The sequence below is a fragment of the Onychostoma macrolepis genome, chromosome 25 (genome assembly GCF_012432095.1).
Source record: "Onychostoma macrolepis isolate SWU-2019 chromosome 25, ASM1243209v1, whole genome shotgun sequence".
Lineage (NCBI taxonomy): Eukaryota > Metazoa > Chordata > Actinopteri > Cypriniformes > Cyprinidae > Onychostoma > Onychostoma macrolepis.
In genome coordinates, this window is record NC_081179.1 from 12658145 (window position 1) to 12677549 (window position 19405).

General features: G+C 36.2%; 3 protein-coding genes across 3 annotated transcripts in view; all 3 read right to left on the bottom strand.

Annotated features, from left to right (window-relative positions):
- LOC131534396 (microtubule-associated protein 1A-like) overlaps nt 1–595 on the bottom strand; it is a 32774-nt gene extending 32179 nt beyond the window's left edge. The window contains exon 1 of the mRNA XM_058767227.1: nt 332–595. Coding sequence (XP_058623210.1) covers nt 332–557 — 226 coding nt within the window. The 5' untranslated portion in view covers nt 558–595. The remainder of the gene's footprint in view (nt 1–331) is intronic.
- Nucleotides 596–4958: 4363 nt separating this feature from the next.
- Nucleotides 4959–6277, bottom strand: cart2 (cocaine- and amphetamine-regulated transcript 2). The gene is made up of 3 exons (XM_058767283.1): nt 5844–6277; nt 5584–5667; nt 4959–5260 (listed from the first exon to the last, which is right to left on the bottom strand). Exons 1-3 carry the CDS (start codon nt 6012–6014, stop codon nt 5153–5155), a joined length of 363 nt encoding a protein of 120 aa, XP_058623266.1. The 5' UTR covers nt 6015–6277; the 3' UTR covers nt 4959–5152.
- An 11489-nt stretch (nt 6278–17766) lies between these two features.
- Nucleotides 17767–19154, bottom strand: c25h15orf40 (chromosome 25 C15orf40 homolog). Its single transcript, XM_058767278.1, has 4 exons — nt 18661–19154; nt 18322–18439; nt 18110–18237; nt 17767–18010 (listed from the first exon to the last, which is right to left on the bottom strand). Exons 1-4 carry the CDS (start codon nt 18814–18816, stop codon nt 17918–17920), a joined length of 495 nt encoding a protein of 164 aa, XP_058623261.1. The 5' UTR covers nt 18817–19154; the 3' UTR covers nt 17767–17917.
- Nucleotides 19155–19405: the final 251 nt, after the last annotated feature.

Sequence of the window (19405 nt, forward strand, 5' to 3'; positions counted from 1 at the left end):
CAACGTCGTTTGTTTGGGACTGAAGTACGTCAGTAAGTAATTACATGAACACGCCCACCGCAGCACAGTTTGCAGCCTAGATCGGTTTGCGTTGAATGAAGTTAAGATGAAGTATGCAAGACATCTCCCTGATTTTTTGACAATATAAATACCATGTAATACCATCACGACTTAATAAATTTAAATAGGTATAAGAATAAATTTGGTAGGCTATCTGTCAATTCACTGTGAATAATAAATATTCATTCAACAAAATAATTTGATTTTAAAAAATCTGGAAAAATCATAAGCCATATTGAACGTGTCAGATGAGGCACGCTAAGAGGCTCACCGCGCTCTATGTGCTGTCTGGCGGTGTGCAGCTGGTGCTCTGTCGCGATCTCTCCGATCACGATGAGCATGTAGAAGTTTCCCTGGCGGGAGGTCGGCTGGAGCCGCTCTTCGGTGCTCGTCTGCCCGCGCTCCTCGTCCTCCTCCACCGCTGCCAGAGCACCTCGCCTCGGGATCTCCATGGAAACAACCCCGCGCGCCGACGCCGGGCCTGCGGTTATCTCCATGACAACTGCTGCCACCTGCCCTGCTGCAAAGTTAAGACAGCTAGGGCTGCTGCTCAAACTATGCGAAATTAGGCGCTGTTTACCTGCGTCTGATTGGCTAAAAGACCATGCAGCTGTGTGATGTCACAGCTCGACGCCAAAAAGGGGAAAAAAAGAAAGAAATAAAAAATAATAAAAAAAAAAAATAGCGTCGCGATGCAAATACGACGCAATATTCTTAACTCAAATGTAACGGGCTGTGGTTTCAACAGTACCTCAAAATGTGCAGTGAAAGATAGCCACGTGAATATTCGTCTGGAATTCAACTGTTGTAAACAAATAATTTGTGATAATTAATAGTTAGCCTATTTAAAAAGATTCCACTGGTATTCCTGTCCATTAAGATAGGTGGTTTAGATAGACAGATAGATAGATAGATAGATAGATAGATAGATAGATAGATAGATCTGTGTGTGGTCTCCCACATCATTTTTCTAGTGTAGTAGAATAATGTAAAAATATATATTGTTAGTATAAATAATTATTTTGAATTTCATTGCTGGATTCAAATAAAGCTAAAAGTTTATAGATGTACACCACAAAATAAATATACAAGTTATCATACAAGTTGAATGAAATGCAGGTTAGCACTGCTAAGCAATCAAAATATTGTTTATGGATATTTTATGAATAACATATAAATACAAATATAATAGTCTGTTGTCCATGTTTTGTTGCCCTCTGACATTTTCTTATTTTTCTTTTCATTTCTTTTTTTCGTAAAATTAGTGTAAAATTGTTTTTGTTTTTTCTTTTATTACAATTAGTCAAAAAAGCAATGATGTGTGAAAGAAAACTACTAGACTGACTGCATCCAATCTTATAATACTTGAAATTATGAGAAGCATTCAATTACAAAAAAAAGAGTATTATTAAAGAAGCTGGTTAAAGAACATACTCTATATGCATTTTTCATATATCCTTAAATCTGCCTTGAACAGTAATTTCACAAATTTTGTTAGTGTTAGGCAACCAAAGATTTAAAACAGAGAGAAAAAGGAGGGATATGATATATATAAATAAATAAATAAAAGCTTGGGCTTTCCCTCTGAAGGTGAGTTAAGATGCAGAAGCACCTGTCTGGCCATAAACTGGATTTTACAGTGAGTCAGCAGTCTGTCGGTCTCATAGAAATGAGCTCATACTGCCCTCTGCTGGACATTATAGACAAGTGCAGTACTCACATTTCTGAATATATATATATATATATATATATATTTCAAATAATAACGAAAGGGTCGATTGTAATTGTATTTGTTGTTTGTCATTTAGAGAGCACTTACAAATGAACGGACTAAACACAACATATCAGGTATAAATGCTTTGGACATAGCAGTTACTGAACAATATTGCAACCTCAATGACTCTCTAATTGTTGTCTGATTTCTCAGATCCTCAGCACCTTTGGGATTTAAAGTACAGACACTTTGACTGAGAAGTCCAAAATTTTGCTGCTTGGCCAGTAGCTTCCCAACTTAAATGCTGAGCCGAGGAGCTGAAATGGATCTGGCAGTTTTTCACATAAGCTGTAGAGCAAATACCTCACAAATCCAGACGGCAGGTAGGATGACATTGCAGTCCTACTCTCTGATCCATCAGGTGATGCTGGTATTTTTAGCTGCAAGCTGCCATATTAGATAGTCATGAGAAAGGCTCACCCAGAATGCAAGCAAAAAAGAATTAGCAAGGTCAGTCGTCTGAAGCTTGTGCTTGAGGTCAAAGCTTGAATCTCGACATCAGTAAAATTGAAATAATAATTTTATTTTTGTAATATTTATTTTCATATAACGATTAAGTTAATTTATTTCAAATTAAAAAAATATTTATATTTATTTAATATATTTAAAAGTAATGATTATTTTATTTAACTTTTTTTTACAATATTTATTATAATATTATAGATATAGTTTATATTAATTTCTGAATTTTTTTAGCTGCAAGATGCCATATCGGATAGTCAATAGAAAGCCTCAACCGATGCAAGCAGAAGGAAATTAGAAAGGTACATCAGAACTCGAATCTCAACATCAGTGAAATATTAAATATATAAAAAATCTAATTATTTACATAATAAATTGTAATATATTATTGATATCTTTTAAATAGTAATTTTACTTTTTATCATATTTATTGATATATTGTACATATAATTTATATCAAGTTATATTATATTATCAGTCACTAGAAAGGCTCACACAGAAAGCAAGCAGAAAGAAATTAGCAAAGTCTGAAGGTTGTGCTTGAGGTTGAGCATAAAATGTTGCTAAGAATTCATAAAAATATGGGTAATAATGTGTCACCCAAAACACAGTAGCACGTTGCTGAATCCTATTTTATTTTATTATTTAATAAAGTGTTTTAAATGTATTTTATATTGTATTTCTACTTAATTTTTTTAATTAAACATTTAAATAATTGTAATAATTTTTATATTATATTTATTATATTCTAAATTAAATATAAAATTAATAATTTCATATATATATATATATATATATATATATATATATATATATATATATATATATATATATACAAATGTATCTTTTAAATATAAACCTCTAAACAATTTTAAATATATTTTGGAATATATTTTACATATATTTATGTTAAGTTCTTACTGTATGTTCTTTCTCAGAGCTATCAAACCATATTTGATCTCAGATCAAATTGGTTCTTTCTGAAGCAGAATCTTATTAGTGCTCAGCAAATAATTGAGCTCTGCCAATGTCAGTTTAACTCAAGAGGCATCATCTCCTACCAGTTACTGTCCTGATTAAGTGGCCATTCAATCAACCTCACAATCACCAAGTGATTACAGCAATGAGCATTTTCAATCCTCCACAATGACGGCAGCAGAAATCCATTCATGGTCCAAGTAATTCAGCACTGCTGGCCTTCAGCTTTTCACAGCCATAAAAAGCCTCTACTTTACTTTTATGTCTCTAGGGGGCAACATCACACTCTTTTTTCGTCTGATGAAATATTGATCTGCAAAAGAGGTTTTGGGGGGCAGCATACATATGTGGCATCAGTGACAAAGCCGAGCAATAAGTCTAAAGGCACACATAAGCACCTTAAGGAAGGTGAGGACGGATGTAGCCAGTGTTGGGCATAACACATCTTAACAAATAACCATCAACACCAAATTGTCTGTCTGAAACAGTTCCTGGTGGCTGAGCCAAAGAAAGACACTTTTTCTGTAAAGCCATCAATTCATCTTATGTTAATTGTCATCACTGACGTATCATCTGTACGAGAGGCAATTTTTGCATCATTTGACCAGTCAGAGGGAATATCGAATTCAGAAGTTGAGCTTTTTTTGCTCTTTTTAACAAACTTATGTTCCCTTTTTTGCTTCATATTTTGGATTCACTTTGAAGGCTCTGATCAGAACAATCTGATTCTGACTCTTGTGGCTAAGAGCTTGTTATGCAAAAGCAAAGTAACCGAGTGACGTCTCAACATATGCCACATTTGTCAGAACCTCATTTAGCTTTGGTTTGGTACAAGTGGCAAGTAATTGATTCCAAAAAGAAAAAGAGGAGATCAATACAGCACTTACAGGCAAAGGATAGATAAGTATTTTCAGGGCTCTACAGATTGAATTGAATGTTATTAACTTTTTTTTAATCCACAAAATTTTGTGTTTCTACAGTGGACCTGCAGCATTTTGTGTTGTTTAATAATGGTAAATATGATGAATAAATAAATACTAATATAATATATAAATACTTATATAATGTAATATAATATAATATAATAAATACTGCAGAAAAGGTGAGGAAATTGATTTTTGCACAATGCAATTCACAGTTATTGGCCAGTTTATTTAGGGGACTGACTGTGACTAATGAGGGATGGGCTGATATTTTTTTTAGTTTATTTGTTTATTTATTTATTTATTTTACAGAATATGAACATGCAACGTAATTTAAACGTCATTAATGTTCTGCAGGCAAATCCAGCTATGAAGGGACGATAAACTGTCTTATTCTGGACATTTTTATCCAGCTAAAACACAGCTTTTTCAGAAGTTTAACAATGCAAAATTTCATTATTTAACTAACTATACAGAGTGCATGGATCACATTCAATGATAGGCTGTGAGTTTATTTATTTTTAATTGATTAATTAATTTGTTTATTTATTTTTTAATTAAATTAATTAATTAATTAATTTTTTAGCTTTACTTTCATGGAAAATTTCCAACTAATTTGAATCATCCTTAATCAGTAGTTTTATATTTTAAAGTTTTATAGCAAAAGAAATGTTATTGTATTATGCAAATATAATAATAACTGATACACAGACAACTTTACAAAACAAGTTATATTGCACTTTAATGCACAAAACAGCAGATTAACATTAAATATGACAGTATCACATGTTTACATCACGCAAATATTTGAAGAACAATTTCTTTACAACTTTGCTTCAGTGTCTTCAGTCTCTTCACTTAAAAAAATATTAATATAAATAAAACTGTAGTTATTTATGATATATAATGCATATGGACTCCATCCCATTACAGTCCATTCAGAATTGTGTTTCCATCACAAACACTTTAACAAGAAAAAGTTGCAGAAAGCCCCGCGCGGACAGTCGCACATCTTGCCGATTCGAGAGCCTTTTCTGATCGCGCACTGCTCCCCCAAATCACACTGGCAAGAGAAAACAGGAGAGATCGTGTTACTTTTGCCATTGCAGCATTTGCGTTAGTGCGTAAAAGCGCACTTGTTTAAGGCTAATGGTTGGAGACACGTAATGGATCATTAAACAAATAAGAACTTCCATCTAACAAATACTATTTATTTATTAATAGATAAATAAATAAATTAGGAGATATTTCACTATTACATGAAAATGATAAGCAGACATAAAAAAAGCCAAGACACATATCCATGCAATTGCGCAATGTCAAAGTCGCCAGCACAAGCAACTCGCACTTATATGCAAAGTTAACATGTATAATATAAATATATACCATGGGAACTTGACCAAATTTCTTCTCCCAAGGTGGGATTCGTTTCGTCTGCAGCTTTTCCAGAACTTCTTGCAGAGCCCCGAGCTGGTTTGACAAAACATTTGGAAAAAGGTTTCCTTTCAATCACCTTTTTCAAAACAAATCACTCCAATTAAGGCAATCGAACAATTGACACAAAAATCAAGCAAAAACTTTTAAAAGTTCTGGGACTTTTGTGTATAGCCTAATGTCTACTGCGCAGCAAAAGATGCATTACTCACAAGCTGTTTTTCACTTGTCAGGTTTGGGTCTTTGGGGTAGAAGTCTCTGATGGCTCTTGTGTCCAGTTCCACCTCTATCTCCGGCTCTGACTCGTTCGCTTTGGCTCCGATCAACAAGCAGAGCAGCAGCGCGCACACAGCCATGCGCGTCTTCAGACTGGAGCTCTCCATGGTCCTGAATTGAGGGAGCTTTGGCACCTGAGCGCGCAACGCCGTTATATGTCTCTATGCAAAGTTTTGGCGCAAATAACCATCTCGACAGCCTTGCACCCTTTTATGTGCTCCAAACTGCATGCATTTATGTGGTCTGGTGTCGCCCCGCCTTTAACATTGATTTCGTTCGCACGTAAGCGCGATCATTCATTGCGTAAATGCGCTGGAGACAAGTCATCAAATGCGTTAATGTTGCCCCCGGAATGTTTTTTTTTTTTAAACTTCACTAAGGACACATCCGTCTATGTGTTTTGATTCAGTTGTGAGAGCAAATACTGCAGGCTCTGTTGATTGTATAAGAGAAGCTTTTGAACATTTTGGAGCACTTTGGAAAACATGCATGGCTGTTTAAATCTGATGGCATAACACTTAAATAAATATATGTCTATTCAAATATATGTAATTTTTATAATAATTATATCTATCGATCTATCTGTATTGTGTGTGTGCTATATACAGTGTTCAGCAATAATTTTAGTACACCAGAACATGAATACAGATGCTTGACTGTACACAGCAGGAACATAATAGAAAGGGGCTCCTGGTGTTACAGTAATTATACCAGACGTATCTGACTATATTTGAACCACATGCATAAAATATGGGGGAAATTATATGGTTGCATAAATTAAATGTCTATTATTTTATTTATTTTGCATTTCAATCCTTAAAGTTCCTAGAAACGTCAAATGAGCACTTGAACATTCTAATATCTTAAGAGTGGTAATGTGAAGAGCAAGTTTGCTTATTAGAGATTTTGGGAAATGCTTAATAATTTTCTCATTTATGCGTTTAATTGCAAGGGGCCAAGGGCCACCTGCACTCTGAAAGTGTAGACACCTCACTACTTAAGCATGTCTAGACTCGTCTAAGCCTCACTGGAATGTAAATAGGCATTTTTTTATTTAAAATAAAAAAAGTTTTCCAATGGAAGGGTTTTTTTCTTGGGTAGATGTAATAGGCTAATATTTTTGCCCATCTGTGACGTCATATGTAGAGGAAATTATTTTGAGGTTGAATTTGATAGGCTATTTGTGTATCAGAAGATCAAACAATTTCTGCCCGACAACATGCACATTAACCATGAATTTGGTGAATATGTCTCACAGTTAGGGTGGAAATAAAATAAGTTCCCTGTCAGCTATATGCCGGGGATTAACTCGCACAAGAGTTCTCTCTGAAGGTTATGTGTTTTAATTTCCCAACAGGACCCTTTAACAATGGGCGTGAGGCATATGACTCACTCCCTTTAGTCCATATCTGTATCAAAACATAACCGATCAATGGCAAACACACCAAGTGTTTTTAGAAAAATTCAGCCAATCTTCTGTGCCCATGCAACTCTGTCTGGGGTGTGTTAACAGGGAAAAAATTTTCCACTTCCATATTTTATTTGTTGCATATTTCCCATTCACAAAATGACAATGGATGGCACCAAATAATACGCTGTGGGAATAAACTAACTGGAAAGATGTAGCCCATAACCCCTGTCAATGAGTTCATAAATCAAACAGTGTGGTGAGCAAACTCGTTCTTCTTTCCAAACAGGACTGGATCGGAAATAGAGGTTATGGGTGAATGAAAACCATTTTCGTGTGTAAATCTTCCTGAACCCCCATTAAAAAATATATCCACCAGACAAGTGTCACGGTGCACACACACGAGGGAAGCAAGGAGACTAGGATGAACTCAAATAATAGTCTTTAATGCAAAATTCAACATAGGCAAGACAAGGCAAGGCTGGGACACATAGGAACACCGGGAGTAACGAGTAGACCAGACGAAAACTAACTGAACAGGCAGGAACTAATATACACAGGATAATTAAACACACAGCTAAACGAAATAAATGAATCAAAATAAACAAGGACAGGAAAAATCATATAAGGACACAAGAGGGCGGGAAACACACGACAGAAGACTGACATAACTCCCCCCTCCCGGAAGGCGCGCCCCGTGCCATAACAGTTTTACATATATTTATGTTAAGGGGTGGGCGCTCTTCTGGATGGAACAGACAGTTTGGGGCGCCATGGCGGATCAGGGATCTCAGGAGGCCATGGCGGTGCAGGGAGCACAGGAGGCCATGGCAGGTGATCTTCGTGTCCAAGGCCTCGGTCCTCTCGGCCTGGCCACTACAGCCGGATCTCTACTACCCCTCCCAAAAAATTCCTTGGGGGAACTTACGGGCTCCGGGGCTCTCCATGGGCTAAACACACAGGAACAAGACAATCCACAGGAACAGGTGCCCACTCTGGGCTAGGCTCGGAATCTGAGGCCCTTTACTGGGCATGACGGGAAGCACAACAGCCCTCCTTGGGCTGGATGTGGAGTCAGGGGCCCTCACAGGGTAAACTCAGGAACCGTTTCCATCTCAGCAACAGGAGAGGCAGGCGGCTTGGGAATGCCCTCCATAACTAGAAGAGCCGCCTGCCCCTGACGAGTCTCCATGGACATGACCAACAAGACAAGGTAGGTTAAAACTGTTCCTGTGGACACAACAAGACTTTAAAATGACTTGACTCTGGTCAGGGGCTGGAGCCTGCACTGGACTCTGGTCAGGACACTGGGAACGGCACTCCTGGCCGTGACTACGGAACTGGATGCTCTGGATGGCCAGCGGGCTTGAGGGAGCCACAGCCGGCAGGTGTGAGTGAGCGGCGGCCCACAAACTTGACTATGGAGTGGCCGGCGAACTTTACTGATGAGCGACCGGTGGGCTTGGGATAGCCACGGCCGGCAGGCTGGACAGATGATCGGCCGACAGACCTGACTGATGATCAACTGGCAGGCCTGAGTGAGCCGTGGCCGGCGGGCTTATCTCCGTAGCGGCCGGCGAACTTGACTGACGAATGGCCAGCAGACTCGCAGACTCGCAGCGCTCGCGGTGATCCCACTGAACTCCCACGCATTATTCGCGGGCTATGGCGGAAGGACGAGCAGCGACTTCCATGCCGCGGGGAAACACAAACAGGAACAAAACTAAAAACTATCAAAAAACAGAAAACAAAACAGTGAAAAGGGGGCGCCGCATACTTTCGGTTTGGTCTGGTCTTCTGTCACGAGGATGAACTCAAATAATAGTCTTTAATCCCAAACTCAACATAGGCAAGGCAAGGCAAGAAAAGGCAAGGCTGGGACACACAGGAACACTGGGAGTAACGAGTAGACCAGACGAAAACTAACTGAACAGGCAGGAACTAATATACACAGGATAATTAAACACACACAGCTGAACGAAATAATAAACAATCAAACTAAACAAGGATATGAAAAACCATATAAGGACACAAGAGGGCGGGAAACACACGACAGAAGACTGACAACAAGCTTAGATTGAAGAATCAGAGATTTGAATGTACAAAATGATTCTCTGCGGCTGATATAAAACATTTTTGGATGCTTTACTAAAAACACTCATTCTCTTGGCTAGGCTGGCAAGCATTTAACTGGGTTTAACTACAAGTAGCAATTGTCCAGTTCACTGGTACAAATATTGTCTTTCACAAATCACAGCTGAAAACCACTGCTAAACTCGCCAGTTTATGATCATAAGGATGGTCGTCATCCATCAACCAGCTATTCAGATTAAAATCACACAAATCAAAATCTGCCAGTGACATTTGCCTAAGGCCTTGGAAACAGAGTGTTTTCACAGCAAGTGCAATGCACAAACCTTCAGCTATTTTTAGCACTGCAGTGAGTGTTGAGTTAAGGGGTTTAAAATCTTACCCTTGTTCCACTGCCATATTCAGTCTTCGCTATGGGGCATGATTTGATTCCCATTTGTCTCCTTGGGATCCGCTTATGTCTGCCCACGTCTGCATGTCTTCCAAAAACCCCATGTGCCTCCTCAACCTCCCAAACTTCATCCCCAGTCCCATAACCCCTGCAGTGTTTGACATACCATGCTTTTCCCCATAATTAACCTATCAGTCTCTCTGTAGCCTAGGCCTACTTCATGCACTGAGAAAAGTAGCCTACAAAGACAGCTAAATTCATGGTTACAGTCTATTATGTTCAACAGGTGACACGCAACATGATTGAAAAAATTGGTTGTTTAGAATATTGTCCAAGCATCAACACTTAAAGGATAAAATTTGTTTTTTTCTCGCTTAAATGGTTAAGCCATAGACCTTTGTCAGGTTAGACGCCATATTGATTTTAACTGAATGATATTAACGCTGATAAAACCAACAGTGGTACTCACTGTATAAAGATCCTAGATGACGTAACTCACAACTTTCAAAGCTGTTATGGTGTTTTTGACTGATTATTATTATTTCATTTAATTTTTTCGGAAAGATGTTTAGTTAGCTGAATTTTCGATATGTCGTCACACCATACGATCCACTGAACGCCATCTAATTCTCTATCACATGCTCGTTTTCATTCCTGTCAAAAATAATAAATGAAGCTACCCTGACTAGGCCTATATCTGTATCACACTGTCCATTTGTAAGCATTCCTTTTTTCATATTCTCGGTGTCTCATTGATTTGAAGAGGATATTACGCATTCAATTTAAATAACAATTTGTCTTACTTAAGTGTGATATTGCTTGTATTAAACATTTAAAAAATGTATGTTAACAAAATGAGTAAATTACATTTTACATACAATCGCCAGTTATTTTTTGTCTATTTTTGTTCTTCAAATGAAAATAGTTTCAAACAAAGACAGAATAACATTGTGTGAATGAATCAGTGTTTTGAACAAATCGTTGAGTGAATGATTTAATGACTCGCTCATTAAAAACAGACCCTGCCATGGGTCAAAATGGCAGTGAAGCGATTGAAGTCACGTGACAACATGGCAACATGTTGTTTCATTCACACATTCATATATAATGTAAATTTTAACATTTGCAAAGTTCTTATTCATATGTAGAACCTACTCAGTATGCGAGCAGCCTTTGCGCCTTTGCAGTCTTCGGTAATTTGCTATATTTGAAATAACAAACTTGAGTGCACAAAAGACGCAATATGTGAAAGGACTCTTTCATAACAATGTAACAATGTAACTTGCAGAAAGTGCCATAAATCAAAATGCTTGTGTATTATATTATATTTTATTTATTTTTGTAGCTGTATATCTGAAGTGTTACACAGCCAAACTCATTAACACAAATGTCAATGGAATTGCTAGATTGCAGATGTAAACAGTCAGGACAAATGACGCAAGGCAACACTCATAAGGTTCCCGAATTCCCTTGCTAGCTTGCAGCAATTATGTGTATTTACTGGCCACCGCAGAGCTGTTTCTCATGTCTCAGGCCTGAGGAGACAGGACAGCAGAACAGCCTTTGGTGCTTACAGACCCCTGAATTTAAAGGCCATGTCACTTACAGCTGCCTCCTACATCTGCCCAATTCCTCATTCTGACAGGCAGATCAGCCCCAAAGCAAGCGGCCAGTAGCAAATTTGATTTTATCGGTGCCCCAGGAATTAACTTGTCATCTTGTTTTGCATTACTTTTCATGTCAGTAGAATGTTTGCGAGCGTCACTTTAGCAGCCGGTGAAGTTTTTCTCATAAGCTGCTTTGTCAGACATTAATAAATGGCGCTCATTTACTTTGGCAGGAATTTGTGTTTGGAGGATTGCCATGATTAAAGAAGCGAATAACGAGAAATAACACTTACGAGATCAGAGAAACTCTTCAAAGGCCATGTTTTAATGATCTCTGAGCTTCCTTGTCTGGTATTGGACACCACGTGACATCTTCAGCCTCTGCAAAGCTGGCAAAATACTGCAGATATTATGAGTAATAAACTAGCGCACTTTCTCTTTATTTAAATCATCGGCTTTTGACTCGTGAAGGGGTTTGTGTGGGAATGTGTGCTCAAAATCTGTTTGTTATTTCCGTTTAAGCTTAATTTAATACATATGGGTGTGCATCCAGGCAAGAAAGTGTTTAATTACAAGGGCCCAAGTAACTATGCAAGGATATGAGTTTGTGTGTGTGAAAATGAGAACACATACCCATTCTTTGAAGATGAATCCCTGTAGAGGTCTCTCTTTTCCTGTGTGGGAGAGACCAGGCCTCATTATCTCCTCTTGATTCATCCCCTACTCCCATATCACCAGTGAATAATGTCACGTGATCTGGATGTACATGTTCAGATGGGCCGTATACAGCTGCTGGTTGGTATATTCCATGTGGGTGTGTGAATAAAAAACCCAATACTCAATTAAAATGCTGATGGCATCTGTAGGGAGGGGAATCTGCTCTAATACAGGACAAAAGAACAACCATTGAAATCCGCTTGATTGGGGTTGAAATTTGAGAATATTTCCTGTACTTCTCGGTTTACAAAACAAGGGATCCCCAAATTGTCAAATTTTAAATATATTTATGTTTAAGTGCATTAACCTTGTGTGATTTTTAACCACATTCAAACTGTTATCATCACAAATGATGCATTTCCATTCATTAAGTTTGAAATATTAAGTATTTTTATTTTATTTTGAAATTTGTGATATACTTGCATATTTGTGTTTAATTATTTATACTCAATTTCTAGAAATTATTAAGCATTATTAATTATTAAGTTCAATTTGATCCTATTTTGTTTCTAAATATTAAATGCCACATAATATTATGATTCTATTTAAATATATTTAAAAGGAGTATTACAATGGTGTTACAAATTCTTGGTGTTTTATTCTTTCTGTCTCTTTTTTTAGATATTTATCCTTTGTCTTTTTGTACAGCACAATGGTCAACTATTGTTGTTTTTATTTGTGCTATATCAATAAAATTTGATTTGATTTGATTTGATACAAATACTGGATTTTGTCTTAAAAATGGTATAAAACATAAATAAACCCAGGATCCTACATAGGACATTCGATTTGGAAAATAATAATAATAATAATAAACCTGCAACACTATAGGAAAAAACGGTTTGGAAAATGGATCGATAAAAAAATTAAATAATTTAAAAAAATAAAGAAATAAACTTGCACTACTGTCTGTAGGGTTTATTTATGTATTTAAATAAACCCACAATCCTACATACAGTAGAACAAGTGGTTTGAAAAACGAGAATAAATAAATAATCAAAAAATAGGAAAAATTAGGATGGATGGAAAATAAAATAGTACAAAATAAAATGAATGTTCATGGGTCATGATCCTGATCATCAAAATATTCATTCTGTAAACATTTCTTCAAAATGCAGTTTAGCAGATCATACCTTTTACTGCATGCAGAGACCTCTTGGATTCACTTCATATCCGAGTAGTGTCATCAATAACAATAAAAGCAGGATGTAGTCTCGTCCCGGAAGAGATGTAGTGTTGTCACTGTACACATCTGTGTGGTGCGGTAATTAAAAATGTATCATTCAATATTAAACTGATCCTATGGATATACAATGGTCTCTGTTCAATACATCAATGAGTTGGTCTTAAGGGCTTGAGGGGTTTCATGTGCTATAGGCTGATCTGAAATATCATTTGCCTCAGTTACACTGTAAACATAATGCTAGCGGGAGAGATGGATCTGGCTGAGCATAAGTAATAAGCCACCAGTTTTGATATCTGCAAAGAAAGATTAAAGTAATATTCATGGTAAACACTGAGACTTTGATTTATATGTAAATCTTATTCATAGATTTATGCAGTACAGTGTAGCTGCTTGCGAAAGATTGTGTTGTTAAGCTAAGGTGTTTATTTATGACCAGCACATTTGAATATATTTCCTGCACTTCCAGCAGAGGGCCGCATTTTGAAGTCAAGGATGAGAGCTTGCCTGATCAATAGCATTAAAAAATGTGATTATAAATTCGTAATTTCAATGACTCACACAGATTTACATGAAAAAGCCACAGCTAATAGCTGAGGGCAGCTGTTAAATGAAGTAATCCTGCAATTAACATATGTCATAATGACTTTAATAGATACTCATCCCATTAACAGAACAGTGTTTAAATCATGACATATTGTGCGGCTCTATGGCTTTCAGAAAGGCAGCTTTGTGAAATATGACTTCAGTAGAGGAAGGGCCAGCATGTCTTCTCCTCCCACTCATCTTCATTTAGCTCTAAAAGAGACGTTTCTCCTCAATTACTTGTAGGATTTTACCACCCACAGGGCATAAATCATCTGCACAGTCCCGTAATAACAAGATATGTCTTCATGACTGCGCTAATGACAACATAAATTGGTTTAATCAAGCTTATAGTTGTACAAGAAAGAAAAAATCCTTGAGTCACTTGTAGGAGTAAATCTAAAAATCTAAATCGAAACAACCTGTGGAGTTCAACCAGTTTATAAGATTATATAGTATATATATATATATATATATATATATATATATATATATATATATAATGTATATGGATAGTAGCCGATGAGCAGAATTTGATCATTCGGGTCTCAGTAACCCTTTCTGGTAATTCACAAAACAGAAGCCTATGCAATATCAGTTTATTACAGAATGAGCTCTGGGAACAGGCAAATAACCAGAGGTTTCCATTTATGGAAAGGTTATATTGCAAGAATAATGAATGTAGGAGGATGCAGATGAAATGAAATGTAAACATGTGTCAGTCCTCATGGCTTTTCCTCTCCTAATGGCAGGGGTGCCTCAAAATGTCACTTACGGAAAAGACAAAAATAGTATTTGCATCTTTACTTTGTAATGTACTTACAGTTTTTTACAATCACTATGACAATTTTCCTAAACCCTTAACACAGTTAGAACAACATCTGTCAGTGTAGGCTATACAATTAACACATTTCTTGTTGCTTTGACACAAAATGCATAGTTAACACAAATTTAAAATGCTTGAACTTCTTTTACACACAAGCTCATCCAAGACTAAAACAATGTAATTTTACTGTCAAATTTTCAAATGCTTTCACTCTGTATGTCAGAACCGATAACATCATGTTCTAAAACAAACTTATAGGCTAAAGTCAAAGTGAGCAGCTGTTCATATTGTAAATTGAAACATATTGAAATATATCCCCTGTATTTGATTCCATTGCTAATGAGAAACAACTGATTGAAGTTATGCAAATATATAAAGTAATAATAATAATAATAAATTAAGCTCTTGTTCTGTCCAGACTGGACTATTGCAATGCTCTCTTGGCAGGTCTTCCAGCCAGTTCCATCAAACCTCTACAATTAATCCAGAACGCGGCAGCAAGATTAATTTTTAATGAGCCAAAAAGAATGCACGTCACACCTCTGTTTATCAGTTTGCACTGGCTACCAATAGCTTCTCGCATTAAATTCAAGGCATTACTGTAATGTTTGCCTACAAAACCACCACCCCTTTACATAAAATCATTACTTCAGACTTATGTGCCTCTAGAAGCTTGCGTTCTGCAAGTGAACATCTCTTTATTGTTCATCCCAAAGAGGCACAAAATCACTTTCACTGACTTTTACATTAACTGTTCCCTCCTGGTGGACTGACCTGTCCAACTCAATCCGAGCAGCTGAATCCTTAGCCATCTTCAAGAAACGGCTAAAAACACATCTCTTCCATTTTTATTTGACCTCTCTATTCTAATTCTATTTTATCTGTCTGTCTTCTTTGTATCTATTCTTTGCATCTATCTGACCCTCTAACACTAGTTTTCTTTTTTTCTATTCTATCTACTTGTTTTCTTAAAAAAAAAAAAAAAAAAAAGCTTTTTTCTATTCTACTTGTTTTCTTTCATTAAAAAACAAAGCAAAACAAAATAAACCTTGCTATGTGTACTGCGTTAGAGAGACTTGTCATAGCACATGCATCTTGTTGCTCTTTTATTGGTTTTGATTGCTTCTATAGTCCTCATTTGTCGCTTTGGATAAAAGCGTCTGCTAAATATAAATGTAATGTAAATGTAAATTACAGCTGATTCCCATCTAGAAAACACACTCAGGTGTTGGGGTTCTTTCAATCGCATGACCATATGATATACAGTAAAAGAGGAACTCTTTGGGCTGATCTTGTTTGGAAAAGTGCACTCCTGCATAAATGTGAGATTTAAGAAGATCTGCACCAAAGACTGGTGCCAGAGAAAGGGGACGGGTGGGAGACAACTTGCCAATATATGTGATCACATGGAACAATGTGGCATTCCACCATTCCCAGTGCAGTCAGAGCCTGGTTTGACACCCATTCGAGAATAATCTCTCCTTTCCTCAACCCCATTGAGGAGTTTTTCTGAGCCTGGAGATGGAAGGTTTTTGACCATCGTCCACAGGACCAAAGGTCCCTCCAGGATGCAATGGATGCTGCATACCAAGACATTACAGCTGAACACTGCAGGGGTGGATAAGGCATACCAAAAGATTCTTCCCAAGATGCCTTGCCAAAGAAGATATCAGGTGTGATGTGGATGAGAACATGTGGCCAAACACAGAAGGCCAGGCCTGTAATAGATCACATTTATTTATAATTCTTCTGTGGCTTTTTCTGTTTGTTATTTTGTACTTTCACATAATAAATGACAGAATATTGCATATCTTTTGTTTTCATGCATTCTTGTTTTTCTAATGTCCTCTTGCAAATAAAGCCTTTACTGCAGCAATTCTGCCTCAGTCTCTTTTTCTCCCATAAACCGTTCATTCTATAAAGCTACTCTGAGATGGGTCATTCAAATTTTGTATTGAATTTCTGCAGCAATAAGACAAAATACATGCATTTACTAAACCCAAAAAGAAAAAGAATCTGTAGTGTAAAACACAATCTATGATCAATGCAATATACTGTATTACAGTAAGGTCAGACCTGACACCTAAAATAATACAGTTTCTGTAATTCCATTTGATGTTAGTGTTTTGGAATAATAATTTGATTTTGAGACATGTTTGCAGTGTTTAGGTAGATGTAGTGTATTGTGTTAGTATATTATTGTAATTTGAAAATTAGTGTTGAAGTCTAGTTTGCAGTGTGTGATTTTGAACATGAAATTAACTGTTTTGTCAGTTGTGTGTTGTAGGTGTGTTGGTGCGTTAAGAGTTTAGGAAAATTTTTAGAAGTATTGGAAAAAATGTCATAGCGATTGTAAAAAACTGTAAGTAAATAATCAAAAACAAAAGAATAGTTTCATTTCTAATCCTTTCTAATTTTACAATTACATTAAAATACTTTCTTTGCTTGCTTTTCATGCATGGTGTGAAAATCACAGCTAATATAAATGCACAAAGAGTCTGATTTGCACTAATATGTATGTGCGATTGTAAAATGCTTTTGTGTGATATAAATCATTCATGATTCAAAAATGACTAGGGATACATTCTTGATGTCCCAGTGATACCACAGATAAGATTTGAAACTGAATACAAATGCTGATATTGAGACTCTTTAATATTCATTGATAGGTTCTTAGCTTAATAAAGAATGTCTGATATTAGGTTCTCCTAATTAACACATTTGTCACTGAGCCTCAGGCACTTCTTTAAAAAAAAAAAAATGCAGTAGCAGGATAATTATCTTGAATTCAGTGCCTTAACAAATAAATAAATAAATAAATATATGATAACTTTAACAATAAAAATTCTAAATATGTATTTTGTGACAAATCTTGTATGTAGTCAAAAATAAAATGTGAATAAAATGGTGCATGGCCATATTGTTATTTAAATACTATGATACATTTAAAAGATCATAATTTCCTCATCCTTACAAAAATGTTTAGGCTGCATCAACATTCCCCTCATAATATCTTCATTAAACACAAAATAATTAAAAGCTGGTAATACATAAAAATAAAAATTGCTTTTTATTTGACAAAATCTAAATATAATATTGCATGGTTTTAAGATGCAAACCATGACATGTAGAAAATGATTGATTTTTCCCCCCCTTTGTTATCCTGGAACATGTGGCCCAAAACAAACAATTCACTTCAGTATCAACCACTAGCTTCTGTCCTCAGTTTCTTCAAGATTTCTTCCTGGCTGACAGCTGCAGTCACCCTGATAACCTTTTCTCTGGACTTGGAGCCCTATGAAGCAATTGAAACCATATTGTTTATTAATAATAAAACATTACAGAGGGCAGAAAACATGTAAATACACCATAGTTGGCGTTTATGGCTGCTGACCTTATCTAACGATACTTCACTCTTCTTCAGCTCCAGGACTTTGGATAAATATCTCAGCAGCTCGGCGTTGGCCTCTCCGTCTGTCGGCGGTGCAGCAATGGCGACCCCCACCGCCTCCTCAGACACATCTGTCACAAAACAGCGCTTATAGTGCACGGACTCCTCATAGATAAAAGCTAAGTTTGTTTCTTAATATATTTATAATACTCAACCAGTGATTGCGTTTTGTTTGGCCCCGGGTTTAGCATGTATTGCTATTGCAATTGTCCCGTCTTTAACTTTAGTAACCGGGCCGGGCGGTGTCTCCGGTGGTTTTGGGTTGCTTTTGCTCTAGAAGAGAATGGAGTTTTACCTTGTTACAGGTTAATGCCATTAAATGACACGAACATCAGTGTAACGTTACCAGAATTAACTGTAAAACTAACACTTGACTCATATTTAGGTGCTATGGCTGCTATCATTATTAAACCGATTATGATTCATATAGGCTACATGCATGCATAAATATCAATATTCATAAATCAGTCATTGTAATATGTAATGAGCCCTACCGTCTTGTCCTTTTTAGGCATATTGTTGTATTGTGAGTAAAAGCTATCAGAGACGTAGCTGCAAAGTGGGTTTTTCCGCGACCGACTGCACAATGCTGAGGGACGCACGAGTGGAAATAAAGATAGTCGTACAAAACTGAGAATTTGGGAATGCATTAGCTAGAAGACATAAGCATTATTCAAGCATCTTTAGTGAGCAGCATGAGTTACTTGTGACAACAGTTTACATCGGACACGCGCATGACAACAAATGTAAATACGTTTAGAGCGTCAAATATGCGCGCTGAATGCGCAGAACAGAAACCGCTTGGGGAAAATACATTTGAATAAGGCTAATGTTGATTTTTTTTCCCTTCCTTTTTTTGTGGCAGTGTTTGATCTGATATCTCATTTGATGGCATATATAATATATTATTACTCCGCATAAGATATCATCATCATCATCATCATATAATTATTAAATACTAACTTAACTGACCTAATAATAATAATAATAATAATACTAAACCATTGTTATTACACGTATGATAAGATTTATTATAACAATATAATTAAATAAATAAAAATTATTAGTAGTAGGAGTTTAGTTTGGATTTTAATTGAATTATTAGTTTAATAAAAAACATTTTTGCATTTAAATTATTAATATTATAAAAAATAAATAAAGTGATTTTGGTGGTTATTTTAGTTGTTGTAATAATTAGTAGAAGATGAAATTATTATGTACTACATGTAATATTTAGAA

What these genes read in the sequence shown, in the direction of transcription:
- cart2 (XM_058767283.1), bottom strand. Translation starts at nt 6,014, where the DNA reads ATGGAGAGCTCCAGTCTGAAGACGCGCATGGCTGTGTGCGCGCTGCTG. An exon ending in TGACAAGTGAAAAACAGCTT is followed by an intron (nt 5,668 to 5,843) that starts GTGAGTAATGCA and finishes TTGTCAAACCAG; the next exon opens with CTCGGGGCTCTGCAAGAAGT. An exon ending in AATTTGGTCAAGTTCCCATG is followed by an intron (nt 5,261 to 5,583) that starts GTATATATTTAT and finishes TTCTCTTGCCAG; the next exon opens with TGTGATTTGGGGGAGCAGTG.
- c25h15orf40 (XM_058767278.1), bottom strand. Translation starts at nt 18,816, where the DNA reads ATGCATTCCCAAATTCTCAGTTTTGTACGACTATCTTTATTTCCACTC. An exon ending in CAAACAAAACGCAATCACTG is followed by an intron (nt 18,238 to 18,321) that starts GTTGAGTATTAT and finishes GTTTTGTGACAG; the next exon opens with ATGTGTCTGAGGAGGCGGTG. An exon ending in GTGAAGTATCGTTAGATAAG is followed by an intron (nt 18,011 to 18,109) that starts GTCAGCAGCCAT and finishes ATTGCTTCATAG; the next exon opens with GGCTCCAAGTCCAGAGAAAA.